At 32.9% G+C, this 19,572-nt stretch overlaps 2 protein-coding genes across 3 annotated transcripts in view; both read right to left on the bottom strand.

The window, feature by feature from the left end:
• The window catches only part of alpha-Man-Ib (alpha-Mannosidase class I b), an 83,853-nt gene extending 78,185 nt beyond the window's left edge, over positions 1-5,668 (bottom strand). Inside the window, exon 1 of the mRNA XM_085807228.1 lies at positions 5,308-5,668. Coding sequence (XP_085663354.1) covers positions 5,308-5,457 — 150 coding nt within the window. The 5' untranslated portion in view covers positions 5,458-5,668. The remainder of the gene's footprint in view (positions 1-5,307) is intronic.
• An 8,075-nt stretch (positions 5,669-13,743) lies between these two features.
• Usp2 (Ubiquitin specific protease 2) overlaps positions 13,744-19,572 on the bottom strand; it is an 89,335-nt gene continuing 83,506 nt past the window's right edge. For both annotated transcript variants that reach the window (XM_035351316.2, XM_035351317.2), the window contains exon 12: positions 13,744-14,061. In XM_035351316.2, the coding sequence (XP_035207207.1) occupies positions 13,983-14,061 (79 nt within the window). In that variant the 3' untranslated portion in view covers positions 13,744-13,982. The remainder of the gene's footprint in view (positions 14,062-19,572) is intronic.

Below are 19,572 nucleotides of genomic sequence, written 5' to 3'. Positions count from 1 at the left end.
CGGACCTCAAAGCTAAAAACTTTCTGCGCATGCGAATAGGCATTTACACGTGCGCGTAAGACCTTTTACCACTGCGCATATGCGTGGGCGCAAGTGCAGAATACGTTTTCGCGGCACGTTTTATGTATAACAGACGGTATAATCTAAAATTATTATGTATTTCAGTTAATGTTGATGATTGCGTTGTTCCTTAATCTTCGAATTGGATCCGGCTTATTATTTTTTGCAGACTGTAAGAGCAATAAAAGTAAACTTGAACTTTCGATTATGTCAAATAGAATTTCCGATTCTGGAGCTCCCAAAGGATCGTACAAAACGAAAGTATGTTTCGATGTCCATCAAACAAAAAGTGGAATTGCTGCAAAAAATGGATAAAGACATGAAGAATGTGACAGAGAGGTTAGTGAAAACGAAAAAATTTCGATTGACAAGTTAGTCGGTATTCTCGACACAGCAATTATAGGACTTGAACAGCGGAACTTTGTAACTGAACAAGAAATTGTGTCTGTTTATAGAATTAAAGAGAAAGTATTATCACATAAAATGAAGCAACTTAAAACAACTTACATTGAAAGAAATGTTTAATAAAGTAAACAAATAAATATTAAGTTTTTTTTTTTTTTTTTTTTTTTTGTAAATTTTGATACCCTTTAGATAATTGTTCTTTATTTCATAAATTAAGGTTTCATATTTTTAATTTTAGAATTTCTGCATGCCATCTTACGAGATTTAAACTGATGATCTATAATCCGGAATCGCCGAAGTCCCGACGAGTCCGGATTAACGACTTTTGACTGTAGTGAAGAGTGTGCGCAATGCCATTTTTGTGCAATTCTGGGATTTTTTTTAAGTAAAAATAAGTTGACGTGTACATGGTTTAGTGATATTTTAATTAAATGATAGTTATTTTGTGAATTTTATGTTTGTAGGAATTTGGTATACGCTTGAGTTGAAGTAAACGTGTATGGAAATAATTTAAATATTTGACACTAAGTATTTGTAACTATTTTTAATGTTTGCGTATAAATTCGTTGGTGACATTTATAATATAATAGATAATTTAGAGGTAAAAGCTTTTGGATATTTTATTTATTTTATACGTGCAGATGTTCATCCTTGGAAAGGGTATATACTTTTTCGCGATCAGGTAATTTCATATACGGTCAAAAGTCGTTAATTCGGACACCCATAATCCGGAATGATCTATAATCCGGACCTCAAAGCTACAAACTTTCTGCGCATGCGTCGCGTTCACGCATGCGCACAGGCGTTTACGAGAGCGCGTAAGACTCTTACGGCTGCGAATATGTTTGTGCGCATACGCGTTTAATGTGTAACGAAGTAATACGCTAAGCTAAAGTTATCTAATTCAGTTAATGTTGCCGATTGCGTTGTTCCTTAATCTTCGAATTGGATCCGGCCTATTATTTTTTGCAGACTGTTAGAGCAATTTTATAAAAGTAAGCTTGAACTTTCGATTATGTCAAATAGAATTTCCGATATATATTTACTACAAAGCGAAAGTATGTTTTGAAATCCGAAATCTGTTTATCAATTTCATGCTGCTCTGCGGCAGAGGGGGAGGGGCAGAAACGTCATTATTAGATTATGATAGATTAGAAAGATTATGTCAAATAGAATTTCCGATATATATTTACTAATATGTAATTTGTATCTACAAAGCGAAAGTATGTTTTGAGATCCGAAATCTGTTTATCAATTTCACGTGGCGGATTGGAAGTTGATTTGTCAGCACTATCCTTATCTTCAGGGCAGATGTTTTTATTTTATTTGGTTTATAATTCCATACTAAGTGTAGTATTTCATTCTGTCTTTGATATGATTTAAATCAAGTTCCTCGTCATTATAATTCGCTTCCGATAGCGAAGAAAGTGACCCAGAGGTTATTGAAAACGAAAAATTTCGATTGACAAATTAGTCGGTATTCTCAACACAGCAATTACAGGACTTGAACAGCGGAACTTTGTAACTAAACAAGAAATTATGTCTGTTTAATAGAATTAAAGAGAAAGTATTATCGCATGAAACGAAGCAACTTACATTGAAGGAAATGTTTAATAAAGTAAACAAATAAATATTGAGCTTTTTCTTTTTGTAAATTTTGATACCCTTTAGATCATAATTGTTCTTTATTTCATAAATTACGGTTTCATATTTTTAATTTTGTAATTTTTGCATGCCATCTTCCTGATTTAAACTGATGATCTATAATCCGGAAAAATCGATAATCCGGAATCGCCGAAGTCCCGACGAGTCCGGATTAACGACTTTTGACTGTATGTGCTTTTTACCGAGTTTAAAGATTAAGAAAATTTTCCTGCAAATCTTTGTAATTTATGAGAAAATAGCAGCGTAGATGGATAAAGTTAAGAGTGTGTGCAATGCCATTTTTGTGCAATAGTGGGATGTTTTTTTAAGTAAAAATAAGTCGACGTGTAAATGGTTTATGTGTATGTGCTATTCTGAAAAACGCGCAAGGATTTTGCGATTGTGCACTTTTTCCCAATTTTGCAGTTAATATTTGTCATGATTAAGCAGTTTTGTTACATAAAATTTCTAGCATAAGTGTAATTCGGCTAGTAGATTGTTGGAAAAAGTGTTGAGTAAATAAAAAGAAAAGAAATATGTCATTACTTCGTGAAGACAAAATGGCGGCGAAAAAAAATAGAGGGTTGCTGTAGCAGAGTTGGTCGCCAAATTTTCGCCAAGTTACCATAATCCAAAGATCAACCGAAATTTATTGTTGTTATGTTAATTTATTAAAGTGAGGAGTGTGTAGTTCGTAGATTCGTTTGTTGCCTAAATTGTGCAATTTGTAGATGTTTTTTTAAGTTGAAACAGAATGCTGTGTACATAGTATTCTTTGAAATTTATTGTTGTTAATTTATTAAAGCGAGGTGTGTGTAGTTCGTAGATTCGTTCGTTGCCTAGATTGTGCTATTCGTAGATGTTTTTTTAAGTTAAAACATATCACTGTGTACATGGACTCGTGTCAAATTTAATTTTGGTTAGAAATTTACGGTTTTGCTATCTAAATTTTTTGTTTCTGTTTTGGATTTTTAGCTTAAATTGTGTGTTCAAAACGTGGATTTTGCATTCGCGAAAACCGTGTTTTTGGAGACATTTTAGGCTTAAAGTTCGAAATGTAGACAAAAAATTTAGATAGCAATATGGCAGCATGGAGTTTCTTGCCAAAAATGTTTGGCGAGAAATTTGGCGACTTGAGGGCGCATATCAGAGCATAATTTAAGGCCATAATTTAAGCATAATTTAAGGCCATAATCCAGCATAATTTAAGGCCAGCTAGAATATTTCACATAGAGGATGTTGAAGATGATAGCCGCGAATGTGAAGGTTTTCGGATATCACAAACCAAAGGTTAAATTTTTCAATTAATGGATTTTTAATGAAATAAATTAAATCAAAGGTTAATTTTTAATGAAGCGGTAATAAATGAAAATATAGCAAAGTTTTTCATTGCAATAACAATGCTCCAATCATCAATCAATTAATGGACGGCAAAATTTGTAGTACTGTTCTAAATCCAGAAAATACCACTACCGATAGTGAAGAAAGTGACAGAGAGGTTATAGAAAATGAAAAAATTTCAATACACAATTTAGTTGGAATTCTCGACACAGCAACTACAGGACTTAAATAGCAGAACTTTGCAACTGAAACAGAAATTATGTCTGTCTGTAGAACTGAAAAGAAAGCATAAGCGCATGAAGGGGAAGCAACTTAAACAATTTACATTCAAAGAAATGTTTAATAAAGTAAATAAATACTAAGCTTTTTTTTTAATTTTGATACTTTTTACATAATAAATGCTTCATTATTTCATAAGTCACGATTTCATATTTTTTATTTTATAATTTCTACATGCCATTTTACTACATTGAAACTGATGACCTAAGATCCAGAAAAATCCCAAATCTGGAAACGCCGTAGTCCCGATCTCGGACTTTGTACTATACATATACAATGTTATTTACTTATTTTGCAATGCATTTAATAACTACTACTTTCATATTTCTTCTTTTTTTGAACTTTTGCCTCTAGGTTTCCCAGCACATTTTTAAAAAATTCCAACTTATGATGAAAATACTTTCTTATTTGCACATATGTTTTATATTAAAGCATATGTGCAAATAAAGTATTTTCTTGTAAGTAAAAGAAATGTGACTGAAATTGATCGAGTTCTTTGAAATATATAATATATTAGCATGTTTTTATGCACTATATTTACCATGTAAGAAGTCTCTTCAGAAATAGTACACATCACGTATTTTTACCCTCCCAGTTTTAAAGCAGTAAAATTAGTGGGGAAAATATGCAAGTGAATATGGTGCACAATTCTTAAGAATCTGCATTTTAGGTAGAAAGCAAAAAATAAGATACTGAAAATTTTCTTTGCTTTCTTTTTGAAATGTTGACTTTAAAGCTGTTCCATTGTTAACCTCAGAAATTTTTTTTTACACGGCAAGTTTTCAATTTTGAACTTGTTACTTCTTTCAACAGAATGTTTTAACAATATAACACCTGACATTAAATGGACATAAAAAAAAATTTATAATTTGCAAAAATCTAAAATCATAATGTGTTATATTGGACATTCAATTAAGTTTCTTACGTCAGATTAGTGATCTTCCCAATATATAATTACACACTACCAATTAACATAAAAATGAACACAAACACAAAGGATTTCTTTCTATCTGAAGTTAAGCATATTACACAAAATTATTCCTCATAACATTTAGGCACCCTTATAATTCAGATTTGTAACAATTCTTGATTGTTGATTACTGATTTAATAAAATAAACAAAAACTGTCACTTTAACCTGCAAGATACTAACACCTTTTAAAACTGTTAACCTAACTTTACTGAGATGACAAACTATAATATAAGATATATAACTTCAAATGGAAGTTCTTAATTTTAAATGAATTATGTGCCGAAATTACTGGTATACAAAAGCTTTAAAATTAATCTTAATGAAATCAATGCATCCAATTTCGCTACCCTTTTTATGGCACACCATTCAAAAACTGCAATCAGTTTATTAGGCTGCATTCTGAAGTTAAACATGTATTACCCGCACAGTGCCTTTAGGAATAAATTACAATAAAAGAATAAGAAAGCATTATTTGTGTGTCAGAAGCGAATGAAGTTTTGACGTCTGAAACAACGCGAAAATAACCGCAGCTTATGACCAATACGAAACTCTAATTATATATATTAATATTCCGGTTCACTATCACAGACTCACAAAATATCTTACCCGACGAATACTGCGAGAATGAAATGACTGTTGGGGGGAACTGACGTCTTTAAAAACGGAAGCACTATCAATACTTTTTCCATCATCTAATAAACAACCTTTCTCAACGTCATTATCAACATTTAAATGTGAATTATAGTTCCTAGTCATTTTACTTGATTAATGATGCTAGAAATAAAGTGTATCAGCCCTTAACTGCATCATTTCATTTGTTCTTTGAGTAAAATATACTGCTTGAAATGGAACAAATATTTCAAGTGATATTTTCACATAATATGCTCTTTCGACTCGGACGACAGCATCCTCGATATGAACAAACCCGCTAACTTCCACACACGTCGTTTAACATCAGATTCCACATACACACAGACAGACAAAGAACATAAATGTCTTATTTTGAAGCTACGTTTTTCTGCCCGCAGGACCAAACTCCAATTTAGGAGATGTAAAGGCGAATTAAGGCTTTTGTGTCATTTGAACAACAATAAGAGCAAAGGGGAAAAAAGACACAAAATAATATAAAAAATAAATCAGTAAATATGCTTATTTACTAAATTATACAAACGCGTTATGATTAAGCTGTAAATTATTATTCATACAATCTAGCCCTAGCCATATATCCGAAGTATAAGCATGTTGCATGGTCTTTGCGCTTATTTTCTTTCCTCAGAAAAGTGTTCTCAGGCTTCTTACTTTGCACGAAATGTTTAAAGGCCCTTATTTCAGACTGTGTTGTCATTTACAAAAGACCCTGCGTCTCATACTTTTCCTTAACTAAAAAAAAAAGTAACATTTCAGCTACGCAAAAATGTTATATACTCAAATTTTTTAAGTAAATTTAAAGTCTAAAAACAATGAGAATTGTTCTTGCTCCTAAAGCCGATAAGTGATTAAAAAGGTCTGGCCATATAGATGACACTGTTTTTTTTTTTTTTTTTTTTTTTAATATCAGTGAGAATTTTTATGACTACAGCTTAGAATATATCAACAAATAAGAGTATAGCTCAGGAAAAGTTGAGAAGTTCAAGAGGGATTTGCTCAGGAATGCAAAGAAATACCGAATGTAAATAAATACAAGATAATTAAATAGGGAAATTCATCCCACTCACAGAAACACTCGTATACTCGAGGAACAGATCCTCATAAAGTCAGTAATTGTGAAGTATTTCCGTGAGTGGAAGAAAGAGAATATTTCCGAATCGGATAGAGAGGTATAACGTTTTACCCTGAAATAATTGAAAGACATATAAGCACATTTGTTATATTCTCGTGTTCATTCCGTTACCTATTAGAATGTTCTGTGCCCACCGAAAGATTTTCTGTAATGAACTACATATATTCAAAATAATAGTCCAGGTAATGTTAGTTTTGTGACAAAACTGTGCAATACATTGTGATAGGCTCCCTATATATAGCCCATTTAGTTGCTGTGACGTTACAGAGATATTCCAATGTAACATTTTCGTCACATTACATTTGTGACCACGTCACAGAAATGTCACATTGTGATGTGGATGTGAATGTCGCACGGATGTTACATCAAACATTTAATGCGACACAAAAAATTTCTCGCTCTCCGCCATCCTGACCTTTCTTGTGGTTGCCCACGTAATTCTTCTTTAATAGGAGGTATTCCTGCGCGCTGCCTTACCCTCCGATTCCCCGAAAGCGCCGATTAATGCGCTTATTTTCGAGTCCAATAATGGTTTGCAAGATCAGTGATCCTATAGCAGTAAGAAATGAGCTTAATGAGTCTTATCTTAGTGAAGCTAAGATGCTGGATAGTGATCTTCGCGTTCCGACGTGGAAACTGTGAAGAAGTGTTTATCGAATGCGTCTTATGTAAACTTTGACAAGTGATTACTTCAGTAAGATCTCTTGCTCGTGTCTCAGGTAGAACAGATCGGGAAGGAAACTGGTTAGGTGCTCCTAAAAACGGGCCAAAATTCTCATATATTCCTTTAGAACGGGGCGATCCAAAACACTATTCCCCCTCCTTTACTATTCCTTAATGAGAAAAGACGTCAGAGTTGTCATTTGTTCCCTCCATGAAGGCAAGTAAAATATTGCCGGACGCTGTTCAGTACTCTAGAATGGGTTTCTATATTTGTGATTCCTTCGGGGTTTATTTTGCTTTAATTTAAACTAACCTATATTATTTATTTAGAATAAAATGTATACAGTGTTATATACCACTTACTATTTTTGATCAATCTCGGTAATCATTTGTGAAATTTGATGACTTTCTTTGCATACTCAATTTATATACCAATTACATTATCATATTCTGTTTATTAGAAATCAGGAAACGAGAAAATTACTTTACAAAATATCATAAATATGAACTAGTTGAATCTATATTAATAAATATGAATGTCTGCAGGTTAGAATACCATTTTTGCTAAACTTATTTTCATTAATAATATTAATAAAATAATAGTAATGAATTCATTTAAAATATTCATATTCTTTTGAAATGAACTAATAGCAATAATAAGGGTTTAAATCCATTTTTTCCCTACAATTTTGTTATTACTCGTATAATACGAAAATGAAAATTAGAGATATAATGGTAGGGTTTGATTATTCAACTTTCAGAAATATTACATTGGACTATCGGCCAAAGGAGGTATATCTCTACAGAGAATTTTCTGGGTAAAATTGGCTTTTATTTACGTTTGCAGGAAATAAACTCTCCAATACCTATACATTAAATCGATTTTATATCCGCAGGGTGAAATGAAATCTGATGAGATAATTTCTTAAATCTTTGCACTTTTGTTGTGTTCACAAACAGAGAGCATGTTTAGGCTTCATTTTAATGTTTGTTAAAGAGAATTTTGGTCTATGATTTAAAATTATAGAAAATTTAAATTCATCAAAAACATTTTTCGAACTGTTTTAAACGTTTAAGAAGAAGGATTCTATGTCAATTTCCTTTCATAGGCAGTTTTTTTAATCCAAAACCTTCGCTATAGCCAAAGGCTGAATTTTTCTTGATTTTAAATTCTTGCTTGATTTGATGTTAAGATGTTTTACATATTAAACTTTCTGAATTCTTTTTAAAAGATTAAGCTTTCAAAAGAATAACGTCCAATTGAGTGTTTAGATTTACAATGTAGTAAATCTTAAATTTTTATATAATTTTCCAGTGATCAAAATAATTACCCAGGAATATTTCCAAAGCAAAATTATGAAATTTTTTACGACAAACATTTTTACAAATTATCCTCTCATGTATCTTTTCATTTAAAGAGTAAAATCTTTGACAAAATAAAGAATCATGAAGGGAGCAAAATAAATTCCCGAGAAATAACTTCAAAGTGTTGAAATTCCATTTAAAATGATTAAATAAAATATTGGAGAAAACTATCGTACAATATACTTATTCACAAAGAATCGAATCGAATGTCTAATTTATGTGGTGTCAAGTGATAAACGTAGGTTAGTAAATTAAACTGATTATTTCAATATTTTTAATGTTTTTACGGGCCACCAACAGCGGAACGGTAAAATGGCTGAACATTAGTAGTTTAAGATAAAAAATAACACACCGAACAAGTATTAATTTAGAAGTCAAACAACAAAAATCAGAGTTAAATTTGCAAATTTTCACAGGACTAGTTTCGATGGTTTTTACCGAACCATCATCCTCAGCTGCCAAAGCGCAAATGAACGAGATAAGGTAAGATAAAATGGCTGGAGTTAAGCTATTGACACCATCTTTATTCATTAAACGAAATCAAAAACCAATAGTCACACCACAACGCCTTAAAGAGGGGCATGGCCGACCTATGAGTCAGTTCGCAAGCGCAGCTATAATTCCGTGTAAACCGAGCTTCATCAAAGCGGAAAGCATGAGCCAAGGTCATCATTTGCACGATGAAATGCGTTGGAGTGCTATCGGGATATTGCAAGCTGGTGCAAGACGATCTGTTGCTGTGATAGAGCTGAATGTACATCGTAGTCTTATTAATAGGCTGTGGAATCGTTAGCAAAGGGATCAAAATCCCTGCAGACGTAGTAGGATTACCACAACGGCAGACGATACCTTCAGAATGCTATATGCAGGACACCGTAGATCACTAATAGCACGACAGCTAGAGTCGCATCTCTCTGCTGCTGCAGGTCGGTCCATATCCCGCTAATCTGGGTCGCGTCGACTGGATGAAAGTGAAGAGTACGCCCAACGACCTGAGGTTTATGTTCCTTTATCCCCACTGCATTTCAGAGCGCGGTTGAATTGGGCTCGTGAACATTGCAGCTGGACTTCAGAGCAGTGGGGCCACGTACTCTTTAGGATGTGTCTCTATTTAACTTCCAGAGCGATCCCCGAAGAGCAGTGTTATGGAGAGAGCCAGGAACACGCTATCGGGCGCCAAACATAGTCAAAAGAGACCATTACATGGGAGGAGACTTACTTGTGTGTGAGCTGCTATAGCAAAGAGCGGCCCCACGGACTTCAACTTGATTCCGGATGGTTCCTTCACAGCTGTCAATATCGTGACGAAATTCGTCAACGTCTTGCGTGTCCTTTTACTAATGTAGTGGGTACCGATACAATACTCATAGACGGTAAGAATTCAAAATTCTATTCTGAGTAAGAAGAAAGTAACGGAGATATTGTCTAAGTGTCAAAGCTAGCAAACACGTAAGTTAATTAAATTCATTTCCGGCAATTAATGCATATTATGTAAATTTTCTGTATTTCACTCATTCTTAATGTTTCATTTTAGTCTTATGATAATATACTTTTGTACACTAGTTCTTCGTTGTTTTATTGTTTTAACAAGATCTTAACGAAAGTGTCGGAAAGCAATTTTCTCAAGCAATGAAATAAAACTATCATAATAATTATACATTACGATTAGAAGATTTGTACTTCAAGTTAAACAGAATCGCTAGTTTCTTACTGCTTCTTAACTAGCAATTTAAACAATTTTAAATGTCTTACTAAACAGCTTTTTTACTCTTGATTCCTACTTGAAATAAAGACAAAACGCTTTCGCATCTATTAATTATTGTTAACTGATTGGAAATTAGTTTGCTCCCCTTGAAAAGTCAACTAATTTCAAGTCAATGGCGATAATTACTTAGTTTGTTGGTTGCACTCCTGCTTTTAAATATTCCCTTTTAATAATTCAGTTTTAAATATGCTAATGAGTAAATTCATTTCAATAGAATTCTAACTTAACAACTACATTTTCATATATGTTTTACATGAAAATAATTTTAGCCATTACACCAAAAAAAACTGTGTCATTGCATAAAAATAATTCGATTCGATGTGGCATAGAGTCTAACAAGAAAGATCTCTGCCCTTGACGAAAATGAATGGGATTTTGAGAACCACTTTTTCCCCTTGTATAAAAATAATTTACACACTGAACCAGAAAAGTGACGTCATTTCATAAAGATTCCATGTTGCTTAGCGCCTAAGAAACAATGGTGAATCTTTACATTATGGTAAAACTTTGGCGACCAACCCTGCTACAGCAACTTGCTAGTTGTTTTTTTTTTGTTTTTTTTTTTGGACGCCATTTTGTTTTCACGAAGTAAAGACTTTTTTTTTTTTTTTTAACTCAACATTTTTTCCAACAATCTGCTAGCCGAATTACGCTTATGCTAGAACTTTTATGCAACAAAATGGCTTAATCATGACGAAGATTAGGTACGAAATAGGAAGAAAGTGTAGAATCGCCCATTGCTTGCCACGTTTTTAAGAATTGCATGTACACGGTATCCATGTACACGTCGACCTATTTTCACTTAAAAAAACATCCCAGAATTGCACAAAAATGGCATTGTGAACACTCTTGACTTTATCCATGTACACATCGACCTATTTTCACTTAAAAAGTCAAAGAAAATTGACAAAAATCCAATTCTTCTTACTCTTGTAAAAATCACCAAAAAATAAGTGGACGATTCTGCACTTTAGCAGCGAAATTGTTTCTAAGTGCTTGTTAGCTAAAGTCCTCATATTTTCGCAAAATGTCACATTACATGTCTCATAATCTCTCATTTCTCTGAGACAAAATAATCTGTGATTCGAACTGTGTACTTCTCAGATTATTGCTAACCTTTATCGCCTTACCAGAATGTCGCCAAACTACCTGTTACCATATTCTAAAGATTAGTCGAAACAATTACTAATAAAACAATTATTTAGTAATCAATTATTTTAGTGATCGTGGAAAAGGTTACCTGTTTTCGTCATTGAGTGGTTCATGAATGCAGCAGTATTCCTTTGTTTACATCATTGGTCCTACATAATCACGTTTATATGTTACCACATCTAATAGCAAAGGTTAATGTTCTTTGTAAACATGTCCAATAGTTTAGATGAAACTGTTGCAAATAATGTAGTATGTTTGATATAACTGGAAAGACTTGATTATAGACGTGTGTAACGTCAAAGCGTGAAAAACAGTTTCACGTTTTGAAGTTACAAAAGTCTATAATCTAAAAGTCATCTCGTAAAGAATGGCATGAAGAAAATATTTCATACGGGAGTTGAGGATGAACCATGATAACTTATTTTACGCAATTGTATAAACTATTTTTCCTTGTTGTTAAAATGACTGACTATTCGTTTTCTCGCTTTCATAATTTAAAGATATCTATATCTAATTATCTATTAAACATTCAGGAATTGGATATAAACATCCATTAGATAACTAGAATATGAATGTAAAGGAGTATCGACATCTTCATGTTATGACTACGTGGATATGTGATAGATATCTATATATGTCTGCGATAATACTACTTTATACTTGGGAAACTAAACTGTTTTCCTTAGTCATAGCAAACAAAATTTTTAGAGTTACCTCCAAGTATGAAAAATAGATAGTAGTGAGAAATACAATTTCATTTTCAGAAGGAAGAGCTTTTCATTATTATCGTAAGACTACAATTCATTTTGTTCCTTAAAGTTTTTGATATGAACGATTATGACATTTTTGCAGTTTATCAGAGAAGCCGCTGTATCCTTTATATTTTTCCAATAATCATTTTTGGATGTAACTGAAAAAGGATACAGGAATTCCTGTGCATGAAATTTTATCATTCACACAATTTGTCTACTTTTACTGTATATCCTATTTACTATTTTTCCTAACAATTATTGTATATTTTATGTCTCGTTATGAATTTTGGGTATTATTAAAGATACAAAGTACAAGCCAATACAGTCGCTGTTATAAGCTTTCTATTGTTTCATTTATTGGTTTAAAAATCAGAGGCTGATATGACCCGCGTTTTATTTGCAACAACCTGGAAAATACGCTTCCGTGAAAAACGTCAGATATGAGACCAACAAAATGTAGTTGTTCCCATAATGTACTAGAACTCTGATGAGAGTATTTTGTTGATTATTCCATGAACTATGATTGCTATGAACACATGCGAAGCGTGTCACAAATATTTAAACAACACTAGTTGGTGCATATCATCACGTCCTATTTCATTTAATGGAGCTATTGCAAACTGCGGGAAACTGAGAAGAAAAGGTTACAACTTTATACGGACAATACTGAAAAGAAGAGAGCAGGATCAATCAATTCTTGTGATCACCGGGGCATAATTTTACTGGCGTATTCTAAATTTTCACTGAACTTTACTAGCGAATTCTAACTTGTCACAGCATCCACAATTTACAATCTATTCTGCAGCCTCGTACACTACTACCAAAAGCTAAAGTTAAAGCCTTTGTCAGTAGCCTTGTAAGCTAACAATAAATTTTCCAAGAAATCTTACTTACAATTTTATTTTAACACTTTGCGCATTGATGTTTAACTTTTATGAAGGTCAATAACAAGTGATAAAAAATTATGTCGAATTATCTTTTTAATGAGGTAGTTCATGTGACATTTTATTGCTGTGAGGATTAGTAACATATCACATAATATAATGGAAGCAGAAAAATGTGACAAATTTTTAAGTATGCCAAATTTTCTTAGACAAATTGTTCGGTCACTTAATAATACCTAAAACTCTGAAACAAGTGAAATGAAAATTCTTTAAACAAATGAAAACTGTGTTTTTAGAAGAAATGATCAGTGCAGTAGAATTTGCCCTTCATGTTTCTTTTTGTGCTTATATGTCATGAATACAAAGACTTAGAATATCGATGCTTTCACTGCGTATAAATATCAAATTTTCTTTTCATTTACATCAGGAAGTGTAAAAAAGCAGTATTACGCATCTAAAGAGTACCATAACATAAAAAACAGTACAGTAGAGAAGCAATACTATACTCTTAAAGAATATCGTAGACTAAGAGAAATTTATCGAATACAGTAGAAAAGCAATACTTCAGTTAACAGTAGAAAATCAATACTGTTCTTCTAAAGACTACCATAGAGTAAGAAAAATATGTCGATTACAGTAAAATGAATTTCGTGTTGTTTTCACAAGCATAAAGTAAAAGTCTTTATTACTTTTCAAAATATAGAGTTTTATTTCTGATATTATCTGCTTCAATTCCAGTTTCCATAATACTAGATACTAAAATTGAAACAGAGAAGAGAATACTTTTATTACCACATTTTCAACATCTACACGGATAGTTCAAGACATCCATTCCTTGTGCCTTACAATAACACTTCTCACTCGAAATTTGCTTCCCAATTTTGTAGGGAGCAATTTTAAGGTATAATAAGTTACTATTTTCAAAGTCGACAGCTTCCTTCTTGAATATAAAAGAGAATGTAGGCCTTGTGTGAAATAATGTCCGTCGCCTTTGTAACCCTGTCAAAGATAAGTAATGAATGTTAGTTTTCGTATTTTGAACACAACTATAACATGTTCAAAAAACTCTTAAGCAAGAGGAAAAGAAATATCATTAACATTCACTCAGCTATTTGTTTATCATTTTCACAGATAAGAACACCAAATTCAGTTACATATTAGTTACTTAATATCATAATTAAAGAATACACATTTCATTTAGGTGTTAAATACTATCCTACCATTAAAAAATTTTCTACTTCATTTATACTCTTTAACGTAACGAAAGGAATTCCAGCATAACTGAAGAGCTTCCTACAAGGGAATTTCTCATGCACATTCTCATATTATTAACCAATGCTTACGAAGAATTAATACCAGAATCTAGGGTCAGAAGCACTTCGTTTTAAAGATTTTTAAAGATGTTTTAAAGTTACGCAACTAAAAGCCTGGAAAAAGCACACACCAAATTCCGAGGTTTTGTACAAATTTAAACTAAAAAGAACATATTATCAACTCAAGTTCAAAAATTCAAAATTGCAAGTTTAGGATAAAAAAAAACCTAACACACGATTTAACTTAGCTTAAGTTTTCACTTTTTTTAAATTTTATTATAATTGGTTGCCGAAACAGAGGGTACTTCCAAGTGATTAATATGCTTTAGAATGTTACTTTATTGGCTTAAATATAAGCCGCATATTTTATCCATATTTCATTTGTGAAAAATAAGGATGTGACTTATTAAAAAAGTGTTTACGTTTCGTCATATTTTATGCAATTAAAAATGGGCTAATTTCTCATTTTGAAATAACGAAAATGCAACAACAGCATTTTAGAAACTGCCGCATTGTTAAGGTAAAGTACCATTAATATTATCCAACAAAATATTATTGTCGAAAGTTGCAAAAAGTTAACAGAAACAGTCGTTAATAGAAACAGTAGTTAACAGAAAGCTAACCACAGTATAGTAGAAGGCTACCACAGGCATACCGTAAAATATAGCACACAACAGTAACTTACATTTTTGGTAATCTAGATTTTTCAATAATGATACTGTATTATGTGTATTGTCTTTATGACGAAAGAAAATACTGATATGTCTCTACTTACCGGTAATTATATTTCGCTGAATCTGCCGGTAAATTATTACCGGTATTTTCTTTTCTTTCCTCTGTTTATTTTCGGGAATTAGCTTTTGTTACTTTTCGCTCCTTCAGATTTTAGCGTATTGCTTACGCGGGGGCAACTTGTATTTGGGCCAATACGGCCCAATACAAGAAGACAAATAAACATATCACCTAACCTACGTAATTAGAAAGGAACGTCGATTATTTATTTGTTTTACGCGATTTATTGCAGCTACAGTCAACTGTCGGCGTCAGACTGAAAATTCAGCATTCTTTCAGTGCTAAGTTTGTAAGAGTTTTCTTTAATTATTTTGACTCTTTTTTTTTTTTTTTAATTATTATGTGCCATGAGTTTTCTTAAATCAATGTGCAAAATTATGCAATATTTCGCAAGTCGAAACGCATGTGAAAAAAAAACCGAAAACGAATAAACGTGGAGTGTAAAAAAGCAGAATATGAGAAAACATGTTGTTTCCGCAGAATTATACGTCCGTTTTAGGATTGCAGCCAGATAAGGTTTTTTTTTATTCATTGCAAAAGCATATGGTTTACTTTGACTGCTCTTAGCCAACTTGCTAAACCTACTTTCGTTCGGGCAAATTATAACCGTCCCGATTGACTCTCAGTACTATACATACACAAAAAGCTCAGGAAATGAAGTGAATTTTCATAGTTTACTCTACGATTTTCAGAAAATGCAAAAATCTGAAAATTATAAAATTTGATATATCTCTACTTGCGGCAAATTAAATTAAGACAAATTACAAGAATTGAATTTTATTCAAAATAAGTCAGACAGAAATTTATAGCTTTAACATATTAGCTCTCATCAGTTCTGCTCTCTTCCCTAAGAAATTACTAAACGAAAGGCAAGGAGTCCAAGATACACCTGTTATTGGCAACAGCCTTGAGCACCTTACAGGTGACAGTGCGATTTAGCTAGTTTCGCCCACAGTTTTGATGGAGAGCACACCCCGAAGGGGGGGATTCGAGAGTCTCTAACCTCTCTTCTCCTACCAGCAACCTCTCGAGAGGACTTTCCGCTCGCCGCATATTTAGAGAGTGCCCCCATGCCGCACGGACACTTTGCATTTACAAATATCCATGCCTTTTCAGGGATTCGAAGCCAGGCCGTTCGGCACGGCAGTCAGCGACGCCAACCATACCGGCGAAAGTAACATAAAATATAAAATATATGATTACTTCAAATAAAGCCTTACAAATATATTTCCTAGGTAGTTAGGGACTTACGTTTGAGTATTCCTAATTAAGGAAGTGGCATGGGATAGAATATTAATTTCGTGTTTTAACGATCATTTGTAAGTACTCAAAACCATATTGCCTTTATTAGCCACGCTCTGACCCAATAAATGTTATTAGTAGTAATGTTTTGTGAGTGGAAAAGTGATTTAGTGGCAGTTTGGCGGAAATGAAACTTTGAATGACAGTTATAAAAAGAATGCAGGTATAAAAATAATGCAGGTTAGAGCAGGTATAGCCAACCCGCGGTACGGGTGCCACCATGTGGCACGGCTAAGTTTTAACAGTGGGATTCGAAGACTTATTGAATTAAAAGATTTGAAAAAAATAATACTATCGTCTGTATCAACTTCGTCGATAAATACACACATAGACACATTAGAATAAATATAGCAATTCAGTTTTTCTGCAAGACGTTAATTGTTACCCAGTTGAAATCCAAATCGAAATTGTTGACCTACAGCAGCATATTACAGTCAAAAGCAAATATTCAACCGCAAGTGATCCAAATTATATTGAATTTTAGAAATTTGTACCAATGAGCAATTTTCCAAATTTATCCGATTTGGTTGTCAGATATTGTTGTAAGTTTGGATCAACGCATGTTTGTGAACACGTGTTTTCTATTATGAACATAATAAAAATCAAAATATCGCTCAAGATTAACATAATATCTTCAAGAACTAATCCTAATATAGATAACTTGGTAAAAAAACTACCTATTCAGAAACCACATCAAGTACTGACTGTTTAATAGTTATTTAGAAGTAAAAGTCTGAAGTTATTCATTTTTATTTGATACGTAAAATAACTGACTGAACCTTTAAAAATGTTTATTAACAACAAAACCTTAGATTATACGTTTCTTTTATGTATTATATTATATTATTTTTTAAATGTCCACACTCAGACTTACATAAAAAATATGCTATTTGCGTAAAAGTCCCATAATCAGCTTATAAATAACACTTTTTTTCATCTTTTTATATTGTAAGGATCTTAAGTTTTACTAACATTCATTTTATTTTAAAACTTTACTGTCATCTCTTTCCGGCCAGAATAAAGGCGTTAAAGTGTTTAGGCAAATTGTACTTCCTGACGCTTAAGTATTTAAGTTGTGGTTTTTTGCCAAGAGCAGAGTTAGATGGAGAGAGAGCGAGCCTTCTTGCCACTATACTTCACGCAAGCTTGCAATCAGTTGCTGTCCGCCTTTAAGGCCAGAGGTTTTAGTCCTCTCGAAAGCTAAAGACGTATTGTAGTTTTCCGCAGTTTGCGTACTACATACGTAATAATTTAAAAGGCCAGTCTTAGTGTTAGTCATTTGTGTACAGTTTTCAAAGTTAACTCTTATTTTTAGTTAATTAGTAGTTCGCATATTTTTATGTTCAGACCACAAGTGGTTGGTCTTTGTATCCCGAAGTGCGCCTGTGTATAACGCGGAAAAAAAATAAAGAGTAATTAAACCATTCTCATCTTGTCGTCTCTCCTACACTCCATAGGACATAGTTTGCAGTCAAACTCACTGTCTAGTCAGGATACGTCATGTTCGCCAAGCAGATTAGAAGAAATAAAAGTCCTGATAATATTATTTAGTATGGTTGGAAAAGTTGGAAATGGCATGCATAACTTGTTTTTCTCAGATAGTGGCACTGAGAAAAGATAGTGGCAGAAAGGTGCAAAAAGGTTTGTCACTCCTGTTTTAGAGCAACTTAAAGTTTACTTAAAGATACGTAATTTGATGGAATGAAATTTCAGGTTCCCTTTCATTTAATCATAGAAAAGAAATGAATTTAGCTTAATTATTTCAGCATTTAAATAAGTAAAAATATTAACTTTATTTAAACAACGCGTATGTACTTGCATCGAGAGGAAAAACATTCTGCATATGTACTAACTATAAAAGCTCATACTTAGTTTTTGCTACGAATTCCAAATTATTTATTTGTCTATAGTCACCAAACGCTTTAACAGCTGTATCTCTCTGTGTCCTTTTTTCGGGGAGGAGGAAACTCTATTTGGAATTGATTACAGCAACTTTATTAAAATAATATTTTCCAAGTTACAGTACGCTCTGAAGTTACCAATTTTTTATTTTGTTCAACAACAAACTTAAAATTATTCACATGGAAAAAAGCTCCAAATTGTTTTACCTTACTTTAGATGTCTAGTATTTGCCACAGTGTTTTATCCTGAATTCTCCAGTGGATTCAAATAATCTTTTATACTAATGCTCACAAGCTGCGTTAATCTATGTTCTGCATCTCGTCACAACTGATGATAGAGGGAGTGGCAACTTGATATTCTCTGCGTACTCCTAAATATAGCAGTGAAATTTAAGAAATGTGTTCTTCATTTTCGCAATAAACAGCTTTACAGCATTCGGCTCGCACTAATTGTTTGTTTATTTAAATACGGAGAGCTCACAAGGGCTAACTGCCTAAGGATACAGCTGTCTTCATAGAAAACTTTCTCAGGGAAACAGCTTTATATTTACATTACACCCAGGGAAATTCACAATAACATCCATTTACTCTCTTCCGCTTTCTGACATTAGAACCCGAATCTAACTATCAGTGTTAAGTGGTTTTTAACAACTCGGCCACTGGTGAGTTCGCTCTGATCCACTTTGGATTTGGATTTATTTGATTATGGCAAAGTCCACTGGGCTATCTGCCTAAGTGGATGGTTGGTTCTAAGAACTATTTCCTAAGGGAAACTGATCATATTGACGTTACGCACGGAAAAAAACCACAAAGTGACAAAGATACTAACATTATGTATGCACGGAAGATGCCTGTCGTATGATTTATTTTTCTAAATAAAGTAATCCGAGAGTTTTCAATGACTTTTAATATACGTATGCTACTTGCCTGTAAGCTACAAGGGCTGTACGATCATATTTAATGCTATCTGCGGAAAACAATTTACACGCATCATTGAATGATTGCATTGTGGAGGTGTTATTCGTACTTTCTTGGTTGTATGTTTTCAGTAGCATTCAATTTACAAATTCTGCAGTCAGCTGGACATCATGCGAGTCCATTTAAAATTTATTAGTGTTATAAGGTATTTCTTCCGCCTTCTGAGCATGTCTTCGTGGTGTAATGGTCAGCACACCCGACGCGTATTCGGCGGTTCCCTGGTT

This window comes from Stegodyphus dumicola, chromosome X1 (assembly GCF_044657685.1).
Source record: "Stegodyphus dumicola isolate Sdum_Otavi_A_Nest chromosome X1, ASM4465768v1".
NCBI lineage: Eukaryota > Metazoa > Arthropoda > Arachnida > Araneae > Eresidae > Stegodyphus > Stegodyphus dumicola.
The sequence above is the reverse complement of the archived record's forward strand: the minus strand, read 5'-3'. Positions and strand labels throughout refer to the sequence as shown.